This window comes from Pangasianodon hypophthalmus, chromosome 7 (genome assembly GCF_027358585.1).
Source record: "Pangasianodon hypophthalmus isolate fPanHyp1 chromosome 7, fPanHyp1.pri, whole genome shotgun sequence".
Classification (NCBI taxonomy): domain Eukaryota; kingdom Metazoa; phylum Chordata; class Actinopteri; order Siluriformes; family Pangasiidae; genus Pangasianodon; species Pangasianodon hypophthalmus.
Window position 1 is genome coordinate 26595684 of NC_069716.1, and position 19916 is coordinate 26615599.

At 38.8% G+C, this 19916-nt stretch overlaps 2 protein-coding genes across 3 annotated transcripts; one reads left to right on the forward strand and one right to left on the reverse strand.

The window, feature by feature from the left end:
- Positions 1-587: 587 nt before the first annotated feature.
- Positions 588-11617, forward strand: ada2a (adenosine deaminase 2a). The gene is made up of 10 exons (XM_026946513.3): positions 588-730; positions 3624-3948; positions 5436-5652; positions 5747-5957; positions 6036-6163; positions 6289-6379; positions 6530-6638; positions 6731-6888; positions 8299-8501; positions 9576-11617. Exons 1-10 carry the CDS (start codon positions 599-601, stop codon positions 9664-9666), a joined length of 1665 nt encoding a protein of 554 aa, XP_026802314.3. The 5' UTR covers positions 588-598; the 3' UTR covers positions 9667-11617.
- A 200-nt stretch (positions 11618-11817) lies between these two features.
- Positions 11818-19128, reverse strand: ribc2 (RIB43A domain with coiled-coils 2). Of its 2 annotated transcripts, XM_053235802.1 has the most exons (7): positions 18854-19128; positions 18693-18774; positions 15967-16278; positions 15429-15547; positions 15015-15224; positions 14444-14610; positions 11828-13129 (listed from the first exon to the last, which is right to left on the reverse strand). In XM_053235802.1, exons 1-7 carry the CDS (start codon positions 18968-18970, stop codon positions 13057-13059), a joined length of 1080 nt encoding a protein of 359 aa, XP_053091777.1. In that variant the 5' UTR covers positions 18971-19128; the 3' UTR covers positions 11828-13056. The 2 variants fall into 2 exon arrangements, with proteins under 2 accessions (XP_053091778.1, XP_053091777.1); XM_053235803.1 differs by lacking the exons at positions 18693-18774; positions 18854-19128 and adding an exon at positions 16930-17936 and having other exon boundaries at positions 11818-13129.
- Positions 19129-19916: the final 788 nt, after the last annotated feature.

Genomic DNA, 19916 nt, shown 5'->3' on the forward strand with positions numbered 1-19916 from the left:
TTTTATCTGAAACATGGACAGAGCTTGTTGTGAAGGACACTTTATTTATGTTTAAGATGTCTTTTAGCTTTATCTCACACATATAAATAAAAATAAAGCCCTTTTTTTGCCAGAAATATTTTACAAATCGGCAGAACTACAAAAACAAAATCAACAACCGACCAAAAAGATTCACCGGAAATGACGTACCTCAATTCAACGTCCACCCAGTGTCGGCAAGGCTTAGGGTTGCCATATTGGTAATAAACCTCTAAAAACGTGATGGTTTAAATTTTGAGCTGGGAAAAAAAATTGTGAAATTTTCGGCTTATTTTAAGATGATTGTCTTTTTTTCATCGACTTGCAACTAAAAGCCTACAGGAGCTTGAAATTATTAATAATCAATGGCCACTTTCACATGAGGAAAACAGTCCAAGCAGTCCAAGTGCGAAACAATTGGCTAGTTTAGGATTAGTTTAAACAAAAACTGTGATAAGTATAGAGAATAAATACGCAGATACTAGTTCTGGGATTTAATAGTTTCAAAATCATCTATAATTAGTTGAAGTGTTAGTTTCCAGACTAATATTAGCACGGATAAAAGGCATCCGTGAAAGAGATGGAAATATCCCAACCTGGCAACCATAATGGAATCGAGCTAGCTGGCTCTGAAGCATTACTGTATCTGTTAGCGCGTTTTATTTACCATTTAAACATCTATATGCTGGTCCTTCAGTTCTCATTTGTCAAGGTGAGCCTAATCAGTCATTTTAAATCTTTCAGTTATACTTTAAATTGTTTTTCATGACGTTCTCAAATAATGTTCCTGTACAGCTGTTTCTCCAAAACACAGCCACTGAGTCAGTAAGCAGCTGTTGCTGTTATTGTTGTTGTTGTTGCTGCTGTTATTGTTGTTGTTGTTGATTTCTTTCTTATTTACAGCATATAAAGTGAGGATAAAAACACAACCAGGTAATCATTGGGTGAAGTCGACAGAAAATAGTTGACATTTTAAAGAAAGAAGGCAGTGAGCTGCATTAGTGCTGATAAAGAGAGACACACTGACAGTCACGAGCTTTTAATAGATGCTGGATTTGTTTGTTTGTTTGTTTGTTTGTTTGGGGGTTAAAATGAGCTTAAATGTCAAAGCTGTTCCAGGACTAAACAGTTGGAGTTTTAAAAATGCTCAAATTCTTTACTTAAGTAAAAGAACAATCATTTGTCTAAATAAAACTCCTGAAAAAAGGAGGATTAAAGCAGAAAAATATGAAGAAAAAGACACCTCCAGTAACACAAATATTAGTCATTGATGGTAACAGTGACATCCTGAAGTGCTTTATTCCTCTTATACAGCAGAAACTTGTCAACAATTATATTTTTTATTTATGTTTTATTCGTTTATAGTTACATTTTCCACAAAACAGGTTCCTGTTATCACTTACGCTATAGCAGTCGTTCTATAAATCCGGTCTTGAAGTCTTTCCAATGTCGGAAAACTTAGTGTTACAAAACGCTGACACTGGAGACTCCTTCCAAAATGCTGAACAAACGTCTCCTCACAGAAAACATCAACAATTTCAAAAGGGTTTTTTTTTTTTTTTTTTTTGTAAATAACAATAACACATGCTTTTAACTTGTTTATTATTAGACTTGGGTTATGCAATACACGTTCCTGTGTAAACTGTTACTATAGAGCTGATAATATATTAATACGAGCGCATTAATATAAACCTGTGATTTGCAGCTGCACAAATCTCTCTGTCTAAAGAAATGAATCAACACCTTCTGACCTTTTGAGTTGATTTGAAAATTCGGCAGCGCTGTAGTATACTAACTAACATCAGCTTTATTCTTAATCTCTCAGATGTTAACTAGCATGATTATAACTTTCTCTATACAAACTAGCTGAATGTTTAGAGCTAGCTGTCAGACTGCAGACTGCTGTGATAAATACAGTGTACGTAGCAGCAGATCGAGTACAGCAGTAGAGATTAGGTCTCATTAATGACTCTGCTGTCAAGTTTAGATTTATTAGGAATTTAGATCGACTTTTTTGAAGCTGAAGTCTGATGCTAAAAAGTCGCATTGTGCCTTTACATGTGTGTGATTGTAGAGAAATTGTTGATGTTTGTAGAAAGCAGAAAATGTTTGTGAAATTTAGGAAGTAAAAGTCAAGCTATAATAGAAACCCAGCTGTTTTTCTATCACCACAGCAAAAAGTTTGAAGTAAGCTTTGGTTGAACATAGCAGAAATGTAACAGAAACTGCACAATGATGAAATGAGAAGTGTAAGCAGGTGGCATGAGCCTGGACTTCACCCTGCCCTAACCTTTTACTTTACAGTTCTCTTAACTAATGGAGCTCATTCTCCAAAAGACTCATTCAAATTCGTTGTCACAGAGAACGTTACAGGAGTTCGTTCTTAACATTCGCGATAACATTGTGACAATAACAGCTCACCTGTGTGTGACAGATGATAACACTTTCACATTACACTACTACAAGAAAGCTATCATTTAGAAAGCTGTCATTATATTCAACATTCTCAAGGTTCTTCATATTCATTATTCACTGCCAGTTTTCAGTAGTGTACTTATGTAAATACTGATGTAAATCTGGTTAAATCTACAAATGTGTTCCATATCTGCACTACTACATTTAATTTAACTTACTGTATTTTATATTTTATATTTTGTGTGTGTACATGTTGTATCTTGCTACTGACCATGCTGCTGTAACACAAGAATTTCCCTCATGGGATCAATAAAGTCTATCTATCTATCTATCTATCTATCTATCTACTACATTATCAATAAATGATAAACTTCTGCATTAATAAACCGTAAGTAATGTTAACAAAGGAACAAAATTGACACATCGATTGATGCTTGTTTAAATGTTAATGAAATACATCTGTAGTAATGTTCACTCAATACATGACTTAAGATCAGAGAAGAAAAGATGAAGACAAAATAAAGATGAAGGGAAACATTTGTTCTATAACAGTTTGCAGAAACAGAGAATGATAGATCAAGTCATCTCAGAGAGTTTTTTTCTCGTCATTGTCACCTCTGGCTTGGTCAACCCTACGAGCTAAGGGAGCAAAATTGTCACTCACTGTCAGTCACAGTGACACTAGCCAATTGTGGGCGTCTTTGAGCTCATGTATGTAGAAGAGGGCAGATGGCGCTTTCTTCCAGGTGTCTTATTCTGTCCTTAAGGTTAGCTTCTCAAAGAAAGCTCGTTAGCCTTCACCCTATGCGGTTGTTGCTGTGCTTCACACCACATACTGAGGCAATGCAGAAAATTTTCTATGCCATTCCCATGATTTAAAAACAAAAAAACCCACTGTAATGTACCATTGTTGCCTCTGGCTTGGTTATCAGGGATCTAAAATCTCCATCTCTGTAAAGCTAATTTTGTATTGAATTGCATGTTGTGGACTGGGTTAAAAAAAAAATCTCTAAAAGTTCATACTGATCCAGAACTTCAAGCTAGCAACAGCCCTGATATAATACTAGTAAATTTTTTTTTTGTTTTGTTTATTTTAAAATATGCTTCTCTCATTGTATGAGTTCTCTGAATCTTTGATGAGGTGAAATATCTTATTATATATATGTATGCATGTGTGTGTATCTTTCCAGGGCTTTGCAGCCAGAGCCATGTGTGTGCCGCCCTGGACGATCCAGCTGGGTTTGACATGGCTGTTGTTGCTGTGCTTCACGCCACGGTGCAGCTCGAGGCCCGATCCGCACCAACGAGAGGCTTTGATAAACATGGAGAATAGCAGAGAGATCGGCGGTAGTGTGGTGCTGAACAAGAAAGAAAAGCTCCTTGATGATAAACTATACCAGATGAAGTGGCAGGAAATGGCAGCGCCAGACTTCCCCCCTGCCATGCACTTCTTTAAAGCAAAGTCTCTGATCGATGCAAGTCCAGTCTTCAGCTTTCTGCAGAAGATGCCGAAGGGTGCGGTAATATTTATCCTCAGACATCTCACTCTCTTTAAGCAGTGAAAACGCTGATCAATATTATTTTTGCTTTCCCTTCCTAATCAGAGGATTTTTATTATAGTCTCTGCAGCTTATATCAGCAGACTTTAATAAATATCTCTGATACTCGGTGATCTACCAGTTGTTTAGGACAATTGCTTCAACTACAGTTACAGTTTGAACATCCTTAGAAAAAAATCTCGTACATCGCTAACTGCCACGCCCCCTAACTCATTCTGATTGTATTCCAATGTTTGTTGTCTGCACTACTTCTATGTTGGATTTCTCATTAATATGATGGTAAATGTCACTACAAATGCTAAATAAGTTAAAGAAGCTCTTGCTCTTTTGTATTTTGGAGGCCATTGCGACCGCGCTAGTAATAATAACATCCCCTTGTGACATCAACCGCTAACTTCTCACAGAAATAATGAAAATTCAGCACCAACCAGCAAAGCTAGCACTGACCCAGCTTATCTAAAACCTCTCTAAGACGTCATTTTGAATGTCACCAATTTTGGTTTCAAATTCAGTTAATTCTTGGTTTGAATGAGGAAACAGTACAAAAAAAATCAAGCACTTCCTTTAGTGTATTCATACTTAAGAAAAAATCTCAGTATTTGATGAATAAACATATTAACACATGGGATATATTTTACATGTTGTTATTTCTATAGGTCATTTTGTAGTAGAAGTAAACTTTCTGTAAAAGAAGTGTAATCTTTTTTTTTAGAGATTGCACCATAAAATCTATTACAGTCGCAGAGATACTCTGTAAATAATTACGTTACCCCATCTCTCCATGTGAAACTGATCCCATCCGAATAGGGGTCAAGTTGCGATGAATATCCTACGAAAGGATTGTTGGGATAAAGGCGGGTTAAAAAGTTAAAAGTTATTAGGTTTCCTAATACTCAGGTTAACTAAAAGTAATTACCACCAGGCCCCACGAGTGGTGCAACAGAAAAGCCTTAATGTTGGGAGATCACAGGTTCGAATCCTGACGATGATGAGCTAAGGGAGCAAAATTGGTCCCTTTGCTCCCTTGCGATGGCATACTCTGTCTCCCCTGTCAATCACAGTGACACTAGCCAATTGCAGGCGTCTGTGAGCTCATGTATGCGGAAGAGGGTAGGTGGCGCTTTCCTCCAGGTGTGTTATTCTGTCCTTAAGGTTGGCTTCTCAAAGGAAGCACATGCTAGCTTTCACCCTCACTGTCTGGTAGCTGACGCGTGGTAGGGGAGAGGTAGGTGGAATTGGAAGATGACCAAATTGATGAGAAACTGGGGTAAAAAAAAAAAACTAAGTACCCCTAAAAAATTCATCGAATAAGAAAATACATAGTGAGACAATGCAGAAATTTTTCTACAGATTTCCCATGATTTAAAAAGCATAAAAAAAAAAACGCTGTAACGTATCTTCCTTTACACGTCTGCCCTAGAAGTTCCCTCTTATCTGTTTCAGGTGCAGCTCTGCACGTGCACGATTTTGCCATGGTGGGCGTTGAATGGCTGGTGAAGAACGTGACCTACAGGGAGAACTGCTACATGTGCTTTACCGATGATGGCTCTGTGCGCTTTGTGTTTTCCTCTGAGCAGCCCAAAGCAGTGCCTTCCTGCTCCACATGGGCTCTGCTCAAAACCATGAGGGAGACGCACAACACCACTGAGCTGGACAACAGGTGAAGAAACCTGAAGAATTACAGAAAAAAAAAAATCTATCACACACTGAAGTAATGAGGTTCACATGGAACAAATGTGTTTTTGCATTTGCAGCTTTATTCGAAACCTGACGCTGGTTACTGAGGATCCAGACAGCGAGTACCCTAACCAAGACGTCATCTGGAAGAGGTTTGAACAAGCGTTCTTGGTGGCCTACGGGCTGGTCACGTATGCTCCGGTCTTTAAGGACTATCTTTACGAAGGTTTCAGGCAGTTCTACATGGACAACATCATGTATGTGGAAATCCGAGCTCTTCTGCCGCTGGTATGTGTATTTATTCTCCTCGTTCTGCTTTTTATAAAAGAAACTTTTAGGAAATAATTCAATTTTGGCATCACTCAGACGTATGAGCTCGACGGCAGAAAGAACAGTAGGGACTGGAGCATGAGGGCTTGTCGGGAGGTGCTCCAACGCTTCACGGCTCAGTATCCGGACTTCTTAGGAGCCCGAATAATTTTCACCGTCCACAGGTTAGAGCCTTTAATACAGCATGTTGTTATGTGTATGACAGGGTATTGGAGCTAAATAAGTACCAAAAATTGATCATTGATAAGTGGTGTGTGTTTTTGTGTGTGTGTGTGTGTGTGTGTATCAGAGGCTTGAATTCGACACAAGCTGTAGAGGTGGTAGAGGAGGCCATTAGGCTGCAGAGGAACTTTCCAGACATCATGGCAGGCTTTGACTTCGTAAGTACAACTCCAAATGCAATAACAGAAAAAATCAAGCCAAGATTGCTAAGCAGTCAGCTAACTAGGGGTATATCGATACATAAAATTCAATATGAAATCAATGGATTAAAACATTCAACATTTTTATTTATTTATTTATTTATTTAGGTGGGTCGTGAAGACAGTGGAAATCCTCTGTGGTACTTTAATGAGGCTTTGGGGCTGCCGGAGGAGCTCGGCGTCCATCTGCCCTACTTCTTCCATGCAGGAGAGACTGGTACAACACACATCAGACATCTAAATATCTTTCTATAGTTTGACTTTTCTACTGTAACTTGATACAGTGTATGTATTCCACTTCCTGTGTAGATTCAGAGGGCACAGCAGTGGATCAGAACATGATGGACGCTCTGCTCTTCAACACATCCCGGATCGGACACGGCTTTGCGATAGCACGTCACCCCGTGATCAAAGAGCTCTCCAGGAAGATGGATGTAGCAGTGGAGGTTTGCCCCATCTCTAATCAGGTAGCTTTCTGTCCATTATCAAGTAAGACTGGATGAATGATTATAGCTGAAAATCATGGCTATGTCTCAAATGGATGTGATTTTTATTGCCATTCCCTGTTTAGTACCTGGATTTTTGTAGCATGGTAACATATTTGAACATAGTCATTTCCTCCTGAAAAGCGAGTGAGAATCGAAAAATGGACGTGTTGCTCATTTTAACAGTGTAATATTTACTGCTGCCAGCACGACGCTGCTTCATCAGGCTAAGTACTTCATCTGCTTTAATCTTTATAACTGCTTTATTACATTTGCTCTGACAGAAAGCTCAAGACTGACTTTTTATTTTTTTTATTATTTTTTATTTATTTATTTTTTTAAGTGTCCCATCCAGTTAGGCCACATCACTGCACAGTTTGTCTTTTCTCACCAGCGTGCTTGGTAAGAGCTTCTGAGAGACATCTGAAATGAATTTCAGGAAATGCTGAGCTTTTGTAGTGTTTCAGAGCAGTAGGAGGATTGCTGAGGGCAGTAAGCAGCAGAGTGCTATGTGAAAGTGCATGTGCATGTTGTGTCAGAAGTACTTTTCTGACACAAAACATCAGAAGCCTTGGGATGAATGAACTTGTGGTTTAATTTCTACTCATCTGACAGGCTTCTGGACTTCCCTAAATAATGCCATGAATAATCAAGCTTGCAAAAAAAATTTCCCTTTACCTGAAATGTAGTAAATCATCCAAGACACCATTATTCTCTGACATTTGTTTCTTTCGATTTGCTCTAGATCTACAATGGTAATGAAGGAAACAAATAATAGCAGTTTGTCACCCAAAATCTTTGCCCAAATGTTCATTTATTTGCTCCAAATGATAGAATAAAGCTCTCTGATCTCACTTAAAATGAATAATTTTGTAAAATAGGATGTACAATTTGTATTAACAAATATAATACTAAAATTGGAATATATTAACTACATTATATTAGGCTTATATTAGGCTCCACATTTCATCTGGTAAATACAGACTGTCCCTGCTTAATGACAAATAAACTTGAAACTTGAACTTGAACTTGAAACTTTGTAGTTTATTTTAAAAATAAGATAATGAAGATTAATGTTTTTATTTTAAGCTAATACATGAACATTTGTGCATGTTTTTACAGTAATGATTTAAAACTAAAGAAAGAAACGTCGGGCAACAAAGATGTCGTCTGATTGCCTGCGTGTGAAGTAAACTGGAACTTATGCCAATTTGATTTCTCCCTAAATTATTCCTTTAATTTTATTCTACAAATTCAGTCATATGAATTCACACTCACTGCAGCTAGACAGAGAGTTATTCGTTTTTTTGAATCAGATGATTTAATCTACACAGTGCAGTAAGTCATCAGGACAGGAATGTGTAAAAACTGTGTTATTTTTCACCTGCTCAGGTCCTGAAGCTGATTTCAGACCTGCGAAACCATCCCGCGGCTGTACTAATGGCAGAGGGCCATCCCATGGTGATCAGCTCCGACGACCCGGCTCTGTTCGGAGCCACTGGTCTCTCATATGACTTCTACCAGGCTTTCGTCGGCTTCGGTGGAATGAAATCGAATTTAGCTACACTGAAAGAGCTCGTGTTAAACTCTCTGAGGTAATGTATCACTGCACACACACACACACACACAGCAACATGTTTTGCTAGATTGTTTGTATTAGAAATCCCAAAAATCACCTAATTACTTTTTTTTTAAGTACAAATAAAACATTTAAGGTCTCAGGTATCACCACATTTCAAAGCAAAGTTGCTCCTTATTAATAATAATAATAACATTATTAATAACGAGTTTTTAATATTGTTGTTTCAGTTGGACAACACAACTAGAATTTTATTCGGTTTTCATGTTCTCATATTTTTAATGAAACAGTTTCACAGCTGTTGTATTTTAAATTACTTTTGTACTGCTGTTCAAATGTTCATGTAAAACTTAAACTCCATTTTGTTTCAGATACATCTATAAAATGATAAGTATGATTCTAGTTTTATGCGCTAAGCTTTCGGATCATATGTAGAAAACTTTAAAATGATATGTGTCTACATTAAAATGACTATAAATGTTTTATATAACATCAAGAATGTTAATATGAAATGTGGATAAGGAGAAATTATAATATATAGATCATTCTAGTATATTTTTTATCATTTAATGACTGTATAAAATTTTAAATAACAAAACAAATCCTCTAAAATACCTTTTGGTATAAATTTACTGTCTGGTTTATATTAGATATATTAGATGTACTACAGTATATTCAGGGAATAAAACACTTGGGAGTGTTCTGTTATAGGAAAATACTCAACGACTGGGTGGTGTGAGGTAATTCTTTTTAAAAAGTGTCCCAATTTACTTCTTCATCCAACATGTTCAGGTAAATTGAACAGTAACAGAAATGTTTTTCTGATTAACAAAAGTAATTCCTGCACAGTATTGCATTAAAACTGAATCATAAGAACAATCGATGTATTTATATTGAACTGACCATCGCTTTTTTCAGAACAGCTTTACTTTACATTCAACACAAATCACGATGTGTCAATGTTTCGTCCTATCTTCTCTGAACATTTCAGTCTTTTCAGAATGTTGTGTATGTAATTTCAGTGTCCGCAGTGTTAGAAAAGTTCTTCACCCGGGATATTTGATGGAATGGCTGATCTTTTTGTTCGCAGGTACAGCTCCTTGTCTCCCACGCAGAAGGAAAAAGCCATTGCATCTTTACTAGTGAAGTGGGACAAGTTCGTCTCTGAGTCTTTGCTGTAAACCTGCTGGAGAAACTGACAAACTCTTCATTTTATCACGTGCATTTTTATACACGCAAGTGGAAAAAGTTCAAACTGCACTTCCGTGTTACTCCATCCATCAGTATTGAGTTTACTGAAAGATGGACCATTTGATGCTATTGATGACATGCGTTTTATTTCTACATTTTTTTTTTCAGCTGAGTGTTTAATAGTTGTGTCCTGCTGTTGAAGGTGAAAGCTTACCTGGAGCCAAGTGTATGGCTCCATTAAGACTTCTGAGTGCATAGATTGCCCTCTGCTGGACAAAATCATTTATTGCCCTCAAGCGCTGCCACATTTCTCTCCACTACAACATGAGGACTTGAATTTTTCATCTCAGGTGAATTTCAGTAGTGAGAAGAAAAGTGACAGATAATAACCAAGCACTTGGTCACTATTGTACTACTTGGTTACTTTTGCATTTATTTCAGAACCTATGAAGCTAATTTTATCTAGTTTTACAAACATGCAAGTACTTTTACATAATATGTGTAAACTATGCTGCAGGCGTATAACTGATTTTGATTCTGTTTAACTGTTTAGAGACAATATACTGTTATTTTTTAACTTTAGGCTAAAAGTAAGTGTCAGGATAATGTAAGAAATAAATTGGGTCAAATCATGTTCAGATATATTAAGTAAGGAATAAAACACGTGGGGGTGTGCTGTTGTAGGAAAACGATCAACGATGCGGCCCGAGGCGAGGCAGAGATACTGCTCCCACCTCAGAGTTGATTATTTTCCTATAACAGCATGTTCTGTAGTGTTTTATTCCTCTTATCCCACAGCAATTTGACAATGCTGACGATTTTTATTTATTAAAGAACAACATACATTTTATCTGTTTATAGTTACACTTAATATTGAGGAAACTGTTAATGTTTGGAAAATGTTGTCCAAAAACAATTTTGTTCCGGTTATCAGTTACGTTATAGCAGCTATAAACAGTCGCTTCCTTACCAGACTCTCTTTTTTTTCTCACTATTGAAAGTAATAAGACAAAGAACTTGCTTCTTGTCATGTTACTGAGAAAGCGTCAATCCCTGCATGAGTACAATGAAAGTTATAACTTGACCTGTAACTGTTACAAAGTACTGACACTGGAGGCTCATTCCATAAATGTTACATAAACGTCTCCTCACAGGAAACTTCACCAGAACAACGTTTGTATGTTGTATTTTTTTTTTTTAAATGACAACACTTTTAAAAGTGATGCACTTTTTAAAAAACAAGTATCGGCTTAAATATAGGCTTAAATTATATCAACATCAGCTATTCAAGTCCCTGTGAATTAACTGTTACTATAGAAATGATAACATATTAGTGTTTAAAGTGCTTTAATATAAACCTGTGATTTTCAGCTGCACTACTGTCAGAGCTGCTGTTAGAGAAAATGAGTTAACACCTTCTGACCAATCAGAATCAAGCATTCATCAGCACATCCTGGAGAAAACTACCAGATATAATCTTATCTGTGAAGGTTTAGATCTATATTTTACTTTTAACCACTTCGTATTTATATAGCTCTTTTGTGTGTGTGTGTGTGTGTGTGTGTGTGTGTGTGTGTGTATGTGTGTGTGTGTTGCTTTTCATTAATTACTTAATCATAATAGATGAGCAAGTTTGTGAATGTTGTAATCTCAGGGACACTGAAGAGACACTAAGTGCTTTAAGCTGCCTATCTGATCATTCACTTTTATTCTAATAATAAATGACGTCCTAATGAGATCGCATGGATTTGCTAGAATTTATGTCGTTTATTTGCTACAAATTATTTGCTACAATTTAAATGCAACTACAGTAAGTGTAGTGGGACAACAAGGAATGTTGTGTTTATGTAACAATGGTTTAATATGTTTGTGAAATGGTTTAAAGTTTTAAAATGGTGTAATTGTTGTATTCAGTAGAAATAAAGGAGCATTAAAGGAGTACTCCAGATTAAGTTTTTCATCTTAAGCTCTATCCACTGTAGTGTGTGTGTGTGTGTGTGTGTGTGTGTGTGTGTGTGTGTGTGTGTGTGTGTGTGTGTGTGTGTGATTACCACAGACAAGATTTTCTACACGTTTCCATGTACTGACACAAGAATCGAAAACTTTGATTCAAAATCTATAATTGAACTCAGTAAATGTTTAAATGATCCAACCATCTAAAGCAAATTTCAAATTACAAGCATTAAACAATATATGCCATGTTTTCACTCCCATCTTTGGAAAAAAAAAATTCTGTAGATTAAGAGCTTCATGGACAAACACCTTGACTAAATAATGAATGAAAACATTTCTTGACTGGCTCAGTGGTCAGCACTGTTGTCTTGCACTCCAGGGTTGGGGGATGAATCCCGCCTCTGCCCTGTGTGCACAGAGTTTGCATGTTCTCCCCGTGCTTCAGGAGGTTTCCTCTGGGCGCTCCAGTTTCCTCCCCCCGTCCAAAGACGTGCATTGTAGGCTGATTGGCATTTCCAAATTGTCCGTTGTGTGTGAAATTGTCCCAAGCTCCCTGGGAAAGGCTCCACGCTCCCTGTGGCCCTGTGTAGGATAAGCGGTAGAGAATGGATGGATGACTGTTTGTCTTTGCCTAGAGAACACAAAAATCTTATATTTTGCATTGTTTTTTTTTCACAATGCAGTAAACCTTCCAGCACTAAGAAGACAATAAAGAAGATACATTCTTTACCTGATACCTGTTCACATCTTTAAGTCTCTTACTATAGCTGTAGGACTCGAATCCGGTTTCAAGACTTTTTCTGTATTGACTTAGACACAGTCTTGTGCAGTATTCTTGCTAAATATGATCTAGATCTTCAGCCAGAGTTTGTAAAAATAATGTTAGTACTGAATTTTCGTTCATGGAAGCACAAAGTTTGACAAGAAGTCAAAGATTCCTTCTTCTAGGAAACAGCCTAATCATCGCTCAGTGCATGAATGGGTTTCGGTCTCAATTTAGACTCGGTCTCACTTTCATTTGGACTCAAACTTGACCTGCACTCAACCACCGTAAACATTTATCATCATAAGCATTTATTCAGTCCCACCTTCTCAGATGTTTCCCCATTCCTGTTAGATCTGGTGAGAAATCATTATACTGTAACAATTCAGATGTTGATAAAAATGTTTCACTGGATGCATTTTGATCACAGTGGTCCTGCATGTCATTAATGCCATTAAGAACACTGATGAATTTTCACCGAGACCATCTTATGATCTAATTTGCTTTGTTTCAACAATAAACCAAACGTCAGCCAGTGTTCTCCTAAAAGTACCAACTTACTTACAAATTATACATCACCAATACAGATAAAGACAATTCACATTTTGTGTTAAATGGGATCTTTATTTTTTGAAAGGTGTCTTAATGATGTTTAATGAAATTTCTATCTGCTGCTCTTATTGAACTGGGAGAAGTAGCTCTCATCAGGGATGTTGGTGTAAACCTCCTTCTTCCTCCTGTGATGAAGACAGAAAACAGCTTCTAAATTCACAGCGCAGTCCGTCCTCAATATATACCAGTTATATACCACACATATTATTAAAGGTACAGTCAACACATATTATTAAAGGTACAGTCAACACATATTATTAAAGGTACAGTCAACACATTATTAAAGGTACAGTCAACAGTTTCTGTTATTGAATTGAAGCTGTTTTGAAACTCAATATCCAAACAAATGCACTCATGTGTTATCTAAGCGTTCAAGTATCATCCACAAAACAACTGGGGTCTCATTTATCAGTCTTGCATACACATAATTTTGTGTGTAAACTGAGCATACAGATGTTTCTGCATATATCAAGTTCTTCCTGTGTGTAAGGATCTGACCATGCGTTTGGAGAAACCCCTAGTGGTAGAAAAGTGTAACTGTAGATAAACTAATTGTGAGGAGCTCCATCACACTTATTGTCATATCAACAAAATATGACAGACATGATGCAGACAAGATGCAAAATACAGTCGTATATAAGGTACATGTAAAACTGATTACTGAGAGTGATGACTAGTTCATCAGTTGCGTTCTTTGCCTTTTAATGGGAGGTTGTTTACCATATATGGCAATTTGGGGGCGTTTCTTAATGCAAATGAGGGTGGCTGTGCATGACAAGAGCAAGTTAGAACGTGTTGGATTTATCAGTGTAGCTGTGCGTACGTAAACAAAACCTGAGTTTTATTAAAGTTGGGAGACTGAGAGCAGAACTTCACCAAATATTACAAAAAGACCTCTTGGTTGCTTCTCTGACTAATGCCTTCTTTACCCTGTCACTGACATCTCAAGCTTGAGATATTTTTTTCTATGACCAAATCCTGATATTTTTCCTGGACTTGGTGTTCATGATGTTGTTTGTTCCAGGAACAGATGTATTTACACTGAGACCATGTAACACCTAACAACTAATTATGACATCAGAACTAATTTAGGGGGGTGAATACTTATGCAATCACTACTTATTTCTAAATAATTTTGCAAACTATATTGACACCCCCCCACCCCCAACCTCATGGGTTATTTTATATAGATTTGTGATGTATATTCTCAATTAAGTCCATTTCCGTTCTAGATTGTAACACTACAAAATGTAGAAAAGCTTAAGGGGGGTGAATATTTATGCAAGCCATTGTATACCACTTTGAATAAAACATTAACAGAGTTTATCATTCTTCTGGGAAACTAAATCCTGGTCTACAGCTGTGTGTGTGTATGTGTATGTCCGTGCGTGCGTGTATGTGTGTGTGTGTGTGTGTGTGTGTGTGTGTGTGGTACAGACTGTGCATGCTGAGCCTGGGCCAGCTGCATGTTAGTCTCATCCACAGCCCTGCGCAGCTCCTTGTTAATTCTCGCCTGCTGTCTCTCCTGCAGCAGTGCAGCCCGAGCCGAAGCCATGTGCAGGCGGTCCTCCTGCAGCTGCTCCTCCTTCTGCTCCATGCGAGCACGCTATACACACACACACACACACGTCATAAGTCAGCCATGTTCATACAACTGACATGACTTTCCATCAAACATCATCTTAAGGTTTAGCATAAACTACATGTAGGAACACATCCTGATGGCCTGGCACACACTGCATCTTTAACTAATCAGTGTCAGCCAACTCCTCAGTTTTTCAGTCCTTAACGATCTTCACCGTATGCTGAGAGATGTCTCGATTATACAGGTACTACTGACTTATTAAAATTCCTAATCATGATAAAGAGTAAATATAAAAATTGTGCTATCAATACCATCTATCCACTGCTGGTGATTGTGGTACATGCTAGATCATCTTACTACAGTAACTCACTCATGAAGACTAATTAACCATGCAGGAATAAAAGATGTATATGTTTATAATTTACTCTCTTCTCCTCAGCTTGCTGCCGCTGACAGTTGGTGAACTCTCGGATCTGCTCGGGCGTCATGCCCTTGTAGCAGTCCCTGCGCACTCTGGCACTCCGCTGCACGTTCTCGCTCAGCAGCTCCCCCTGCAGATGGTTCAGGATATCGGTTCGGTTGTTCTCCTCTACCTGACGACGCTCTCTTTCTCTCTGCTCTCGCAATTCGACCGCCTGTGTGAAGATCAGAAACATGCACACAACTGTTTTAAACTGACGCTACATTCAGAAAACACCACACTCATCAAGATTCGATTCTAAAGACCCACACTGTTGGATAATCCATCAGTGTTTTTCCCTGCGCACCAGGGAATGAGCTTTAGCTGAGACAAGGAGGATCCTGGTCCACCAAGCTTGAGCTGAGCTCTTCTGACTCACCAGAGCTCGATTAAAGTCCTTGATGGCGATGTTGGTGGCCCTCTTTTGCTCTTCCTCCATCTTCTGCAGCTTGAGGGTTCGGTTATCCAGGGTTAGTCTACTTTGATCATACTGCTGAGCTATTTAACAGAACACAGCCTCGATTATTTTAAGAGATCCTCTGTTTAGTTCATTTGGTATTGGCAGATATCTCACAATATTTTGAACCTAAAGCAAATTTTTTCTTTCCTGGGGAATTAACTATGTTCTCTGTTCAAAACGAATTGACCATGATGACAAATCGATTGACATTTAGGTGATGTTTTGATGTTGAGAGTGATGATGTTGTGATATATGAGAATATGAAAAACATGTCACCTTTCAGAGCTCATCTTAACAGCTAGATTCATCAGAGCAATTCCTACAGAAAACATTTTTCATAACCTTTTCTACCTACCTTTACCAAGGGTGCCAATAATTCTGGAGCTCACTGTAGACAGAGACAACACAACCAACACACAAATCAGCTGCTACCTGAAATCTTGTAAACCAAAGTTACCTTGCAGTCTTTGCAGCTCCTTCGCCTGGTCCAGCTCCTGCTGCTGCTGTAAGGTCCAGTCCCTCAGCTGCTCCCGCTGTCTCCGTGTCCTGTCTTCACTGCCCAGATCCTCGCCTGCCAACCCGGGCAAAACGCGCACCCCTTCCTGCTTCTTCAGCACTTCAGGGTCATTCAGGTCGAACTCGCGCCTGCTGCTGGGCTGCTGGAACTGCTGGCGGAAGTTCACGATGGCCTCCGCTAGGAGACGTTCGTCTTTCTTCTGCCTGCTCTCCAGGAGACATGCTGCACGGTCAGTGCGTATGAGGTCATCAGCTGGGAGAGTGGAGAAAAGTGTAAGACAGGGTTTTTTCTTTGTTCCTGAAAGGAAGAAATTAGTTACATCTATAGCACAGCAATACTGCAGCTCACTGAGCCGAGTCTCTGCCGCATTGGACTGGACTGTTGTACTTTGAGTCCAATATTTGCACCAACGTCTCCTTTACATCGATGCTGGAGTCTCCTTAATATAATGTTGGACAATGAATGAGTATTTTTTTGGACCTGACAGTGAAACCTGACCATCATCCCTTGTATTTAAGATGATCTCCTTGATCTCCTATTAAATGCCATTGTAACTGTGCTAGCCATAAACTCTGAGTAGAAGTCTGAGTAGTCTTCTCAACTACAAGTTCCTTCCCAGTTTATGGAGTGACGTCAAATCAACATGGCTGCGCACAGAAGTAAACAAAGTAGCACTTCTTTACCTTTAAATAAGTTATACTGTATATACAAGCATTTGCTTTAGATCAATCAACACAGTCAACGAATACAGACATATTCGCTTGTTACATGTATAACACTGAGAACTAAACAGACGAGGAAAATATACACACAACTCATCACAAGTAGCTGGCTAGCTTGATGTAGGCTAGTTTTGAGAGAGTGGTCATGAATGTAATTTGAAAAAAATAAACGTTTACATACGTGTATGAAAAAAATTAGCCATCAGTCATTTTTACACATTCATGTATAGCGGATTATGGTGCAAACAACAGAACAGCAACACATAAGGCTTTGTCTTTTCAAATGCACTGTTCCACCCTCTTTCTCTTCTTGTTGAAAGGGTGGCGAACTGAACCAACGACATGCACATATCATGAGCCGATCCGAGATCAGTGAGTCAGCAGATCCTCGTTTGTTCATTTCGTTCACGAACGACAATTAACTGTGAGCACCAGTTCACTCTGATTCAGTAGGTCTACCACTCTCGTTCAGACTCAAAGTAAGAGGCGTACTCGTTCAATAGGTAAAATCAGTGACGTGCTCCTTCATAGTCTTTAAAAAGCAGGAAAAATCTGCCACAGCAGTCATGTTTTACCCGGGCGGGACTTAAGTGAACAAAAAATATGAGTCCGTACATGGAAGTGAACGAGAACGATTCATTCACGAACGAAACACCACGAATGAAAGTCCCCTCAATGGCAAAGAGCACACACTGCTTCTCCTTCATCATGTAAGATACGATGCATATACACACTGGTGAATCTTAGATACAAACGCTCTCCCTCCAGAATTTGTTTAATTTTAGTGGCAAGAAAACTGGTCCAAAGTGGAACGCTAGCTACGCCACTCACTGATAAACGTTACTATGGCAACCAGTAGTAGGAACGCCGACTGGCGACTTCATAGCGCAGCGACTGGAGACTCGCAGTGATAAAATCGCTGCATGTGTTGCACAACGTAGCGTAGCTTAAGCCGAATACAGCATCTGAAAGAAAGTCCGTCAGTGACGTCAGAGCGATACACAATCTCTAACTTCTCGCAGGAGTAACAGGAATACCAGAGCAGATATCAAAACAGCAGTAAGATCACTGAAGACCTCAGAAGCAGTTCAGTATCATCCCAGGGTGTGTGTTTTCCCTGAACTCTCATTACAACATGGAGCTCTCATCATGGGTTAAACTCATCATGGTGCTCTCATCATGGGTTAAACTCATCATGGAGCTCTCATCATGGGTTAAACTCATCATGGAGCTCTCATCGTGGGTTAAACTCATCATGGAGCTCTCATCATGGGTTAAACTCATCATGGAGCTCTCATCATGGGTTAAACTCATCATGGAGCTGTCATCGTGGGTTAAACTCATCATGGAGCTCTCATCATGGGTTAAACTCATCATGGAGCTGTCATCGTGGGTTAAACTCATCATGGAGCTCTCATCATGGGTTAAACTCATCATGGAGCTCTCATCGTGGGTTAAACTCATCATGGAGCTCTCATCGTGGGTTAAACTCATCATGGAGCTCTCATCATGGGTTAAACTCATCATGGAGCTCTCATCATGGGTTAAACTCATCATGGAGCTGTCATCGTGGGTTAAACTCATCATGGAGCTCTCATCATGGGTTAAACTCATCATGGAGCTCTCATCGTGGGTTAAACTCATCATGGAGCTCTCATCACGGGTTAAACTCATCATGGTGATCTCATCACGGGTTAAACTCATCATGGAGCTCTCATCGTGGGTTAAACTCATCATGGAGCTCTCATCATGGGTTAAACTCATCATGGAGCTCTCATCGTGGGTTAAACTCATCATGGAGCTCTCATCATGGGTTAAACTCATCATGGAGCTCTCATCATGGGTTAAACTCATCATGGAGCTCTCATCACGGGTTAAACTCATCATGGAGCTCTCATCATGGGTTAAACTCATCATGGTGATCTCATCACGGGTTAAACTCACAGTGTTCCTTCACAGCTCTGGACTCGGAGTCTCGCTGAGCTCTCTTTTCCTCCACCTGATGCTGAAGAGCTTCTTTATCAACCTACACAACAGAGGACACGTTAGCAGGAACATGTCAGACTGAGCTTTATGACAGAAATGAAACACCGGCTGGGACTCACTCCTATGGTCCGGACTTTGGTGTTGAAGATGCGCTCCTGTCTCTGCAGCTCTCGCTGTCTTCTCCTGTCCAAGTGAGCGGCTGCCACGCGCTCAGATAACACCTCCATCCGGTTCATGTGTGTCAGCCTCCACCTCCACTCACCCCGACCACCTTTTAACCTACTTATTCAGTTATTTATTACTTATTTATTTACTTATTTATTTACCGGTCGCGCGGCAAGCCTTCATCCGGGAACTGCAAACTGTAAACACTCACCGTTGCTAGGAAACACGAACGCGCGAGCGCCATCTATCGATTCCGATTCCCGAATCACTTTAATCAATGTTTGGGAATCGAATCCGTGAGTCGATTCAGTAACATATGAATCCAGAGAGAGACTGCAGTGTTTATGTACTTCAGTAATAATTGTAGATGTAGGAAAAAAAATATGAGTTTAACACAAAAATCCAGACAAAAAGATTTTTATTTTTTCATTTCGATTTTTGAATTCACAAACTAAAAAAATGAGATCTAATGAAACAAAAGACTTGAATATTATTTTGATAGCTGGTATGAATGGCAAGCAAGCTTGACACTTTAATTTATTATTATTCAACAACCCTTGAATTCTTGCATCAAATTGGTCAGAAGTTGTTGATTAAGTTTCCGTAACAGCACCTCTGACAGTAGTTCCTGTTGTAAGGCAAATCACGTGTCTCTATGAATGAGTTTGTTGTAATATTTTATCGTTTCTATAGTAACAGCTCATTCACTTGTTCACACAGACACTACACATAATCTCTATAATAAATAGATGAAACAACATACTGTTAATTAACAAAGAAAGATAAACTCGTCGATGTGATGACGTTTTCTCGGAGGAGAGACATTCATTTTGCATTAATGGAAGGAGTCTCCAGTGTCAGCAGTGTCAGCCACAATCAGAGGTAAAGCTTTATCTTTAAGTAACTTTAGGTTTTCCGCCACAGGAATGTCTTCAGGACAGAGGGCCTGGTGTGTAGAAATTTCTCAATAACATGACAAACTGTTTTTTTTTTTAAAAAAATCTTATTAACTTTAAG

What these genes read in the sequence shown, in the direction of transcription:
- ada2a (XM_026946513.3), top strand. Translation starts at nt 599, where the DNA reads ATGGAAATATCCCAACCTGGCAACCATAATGGAATCGAGCTAGCTGGC. An exon ending in TCTGCAGAAGATGCCGAAGG is followed by an intron (nt 3,949 to 5,435) that starts GTGCGGTAATAT and finishes TATCTGTTTCAG; the next exon opens with GTGCAGCTCTGCACGTGCAC. An exon ending in CTCGTGTTAAACTCTCTGAG is followed by an intron (nt 8,502 to 9,575) that starts GTAATGTATCAC and finishes TTTTGTTCGCAG; the next exon opens with GTACAGCTCCTTGTCTCCCA.
- ribc2 (XM_053235802.1), bottom strand. Translation starts at nt 18,970, where the DNA reads ATGAACCGGATGGAGGTGTTATCTGAGCGCGTGGCAGCCGCTCACTTG. An exon ending in AGCAAGCTGAGGAGAAGAGA is followed by an intron (nt 14,611 to 15,014) that starts GTAAATTATAAA and finishes GTGTGTGTATAG; the next exon opens with CGTGCTCGCATGGAGCAGAA. An exon ending in GCCCAGGCTCAGCATGCACA is followed by an intron (nt 13,130 to 14,443) that starts GTCTGTACCACA and finishes TCTTCATCACAG; the next exon opens with GAGGAAGAAGGAGGTTTACA.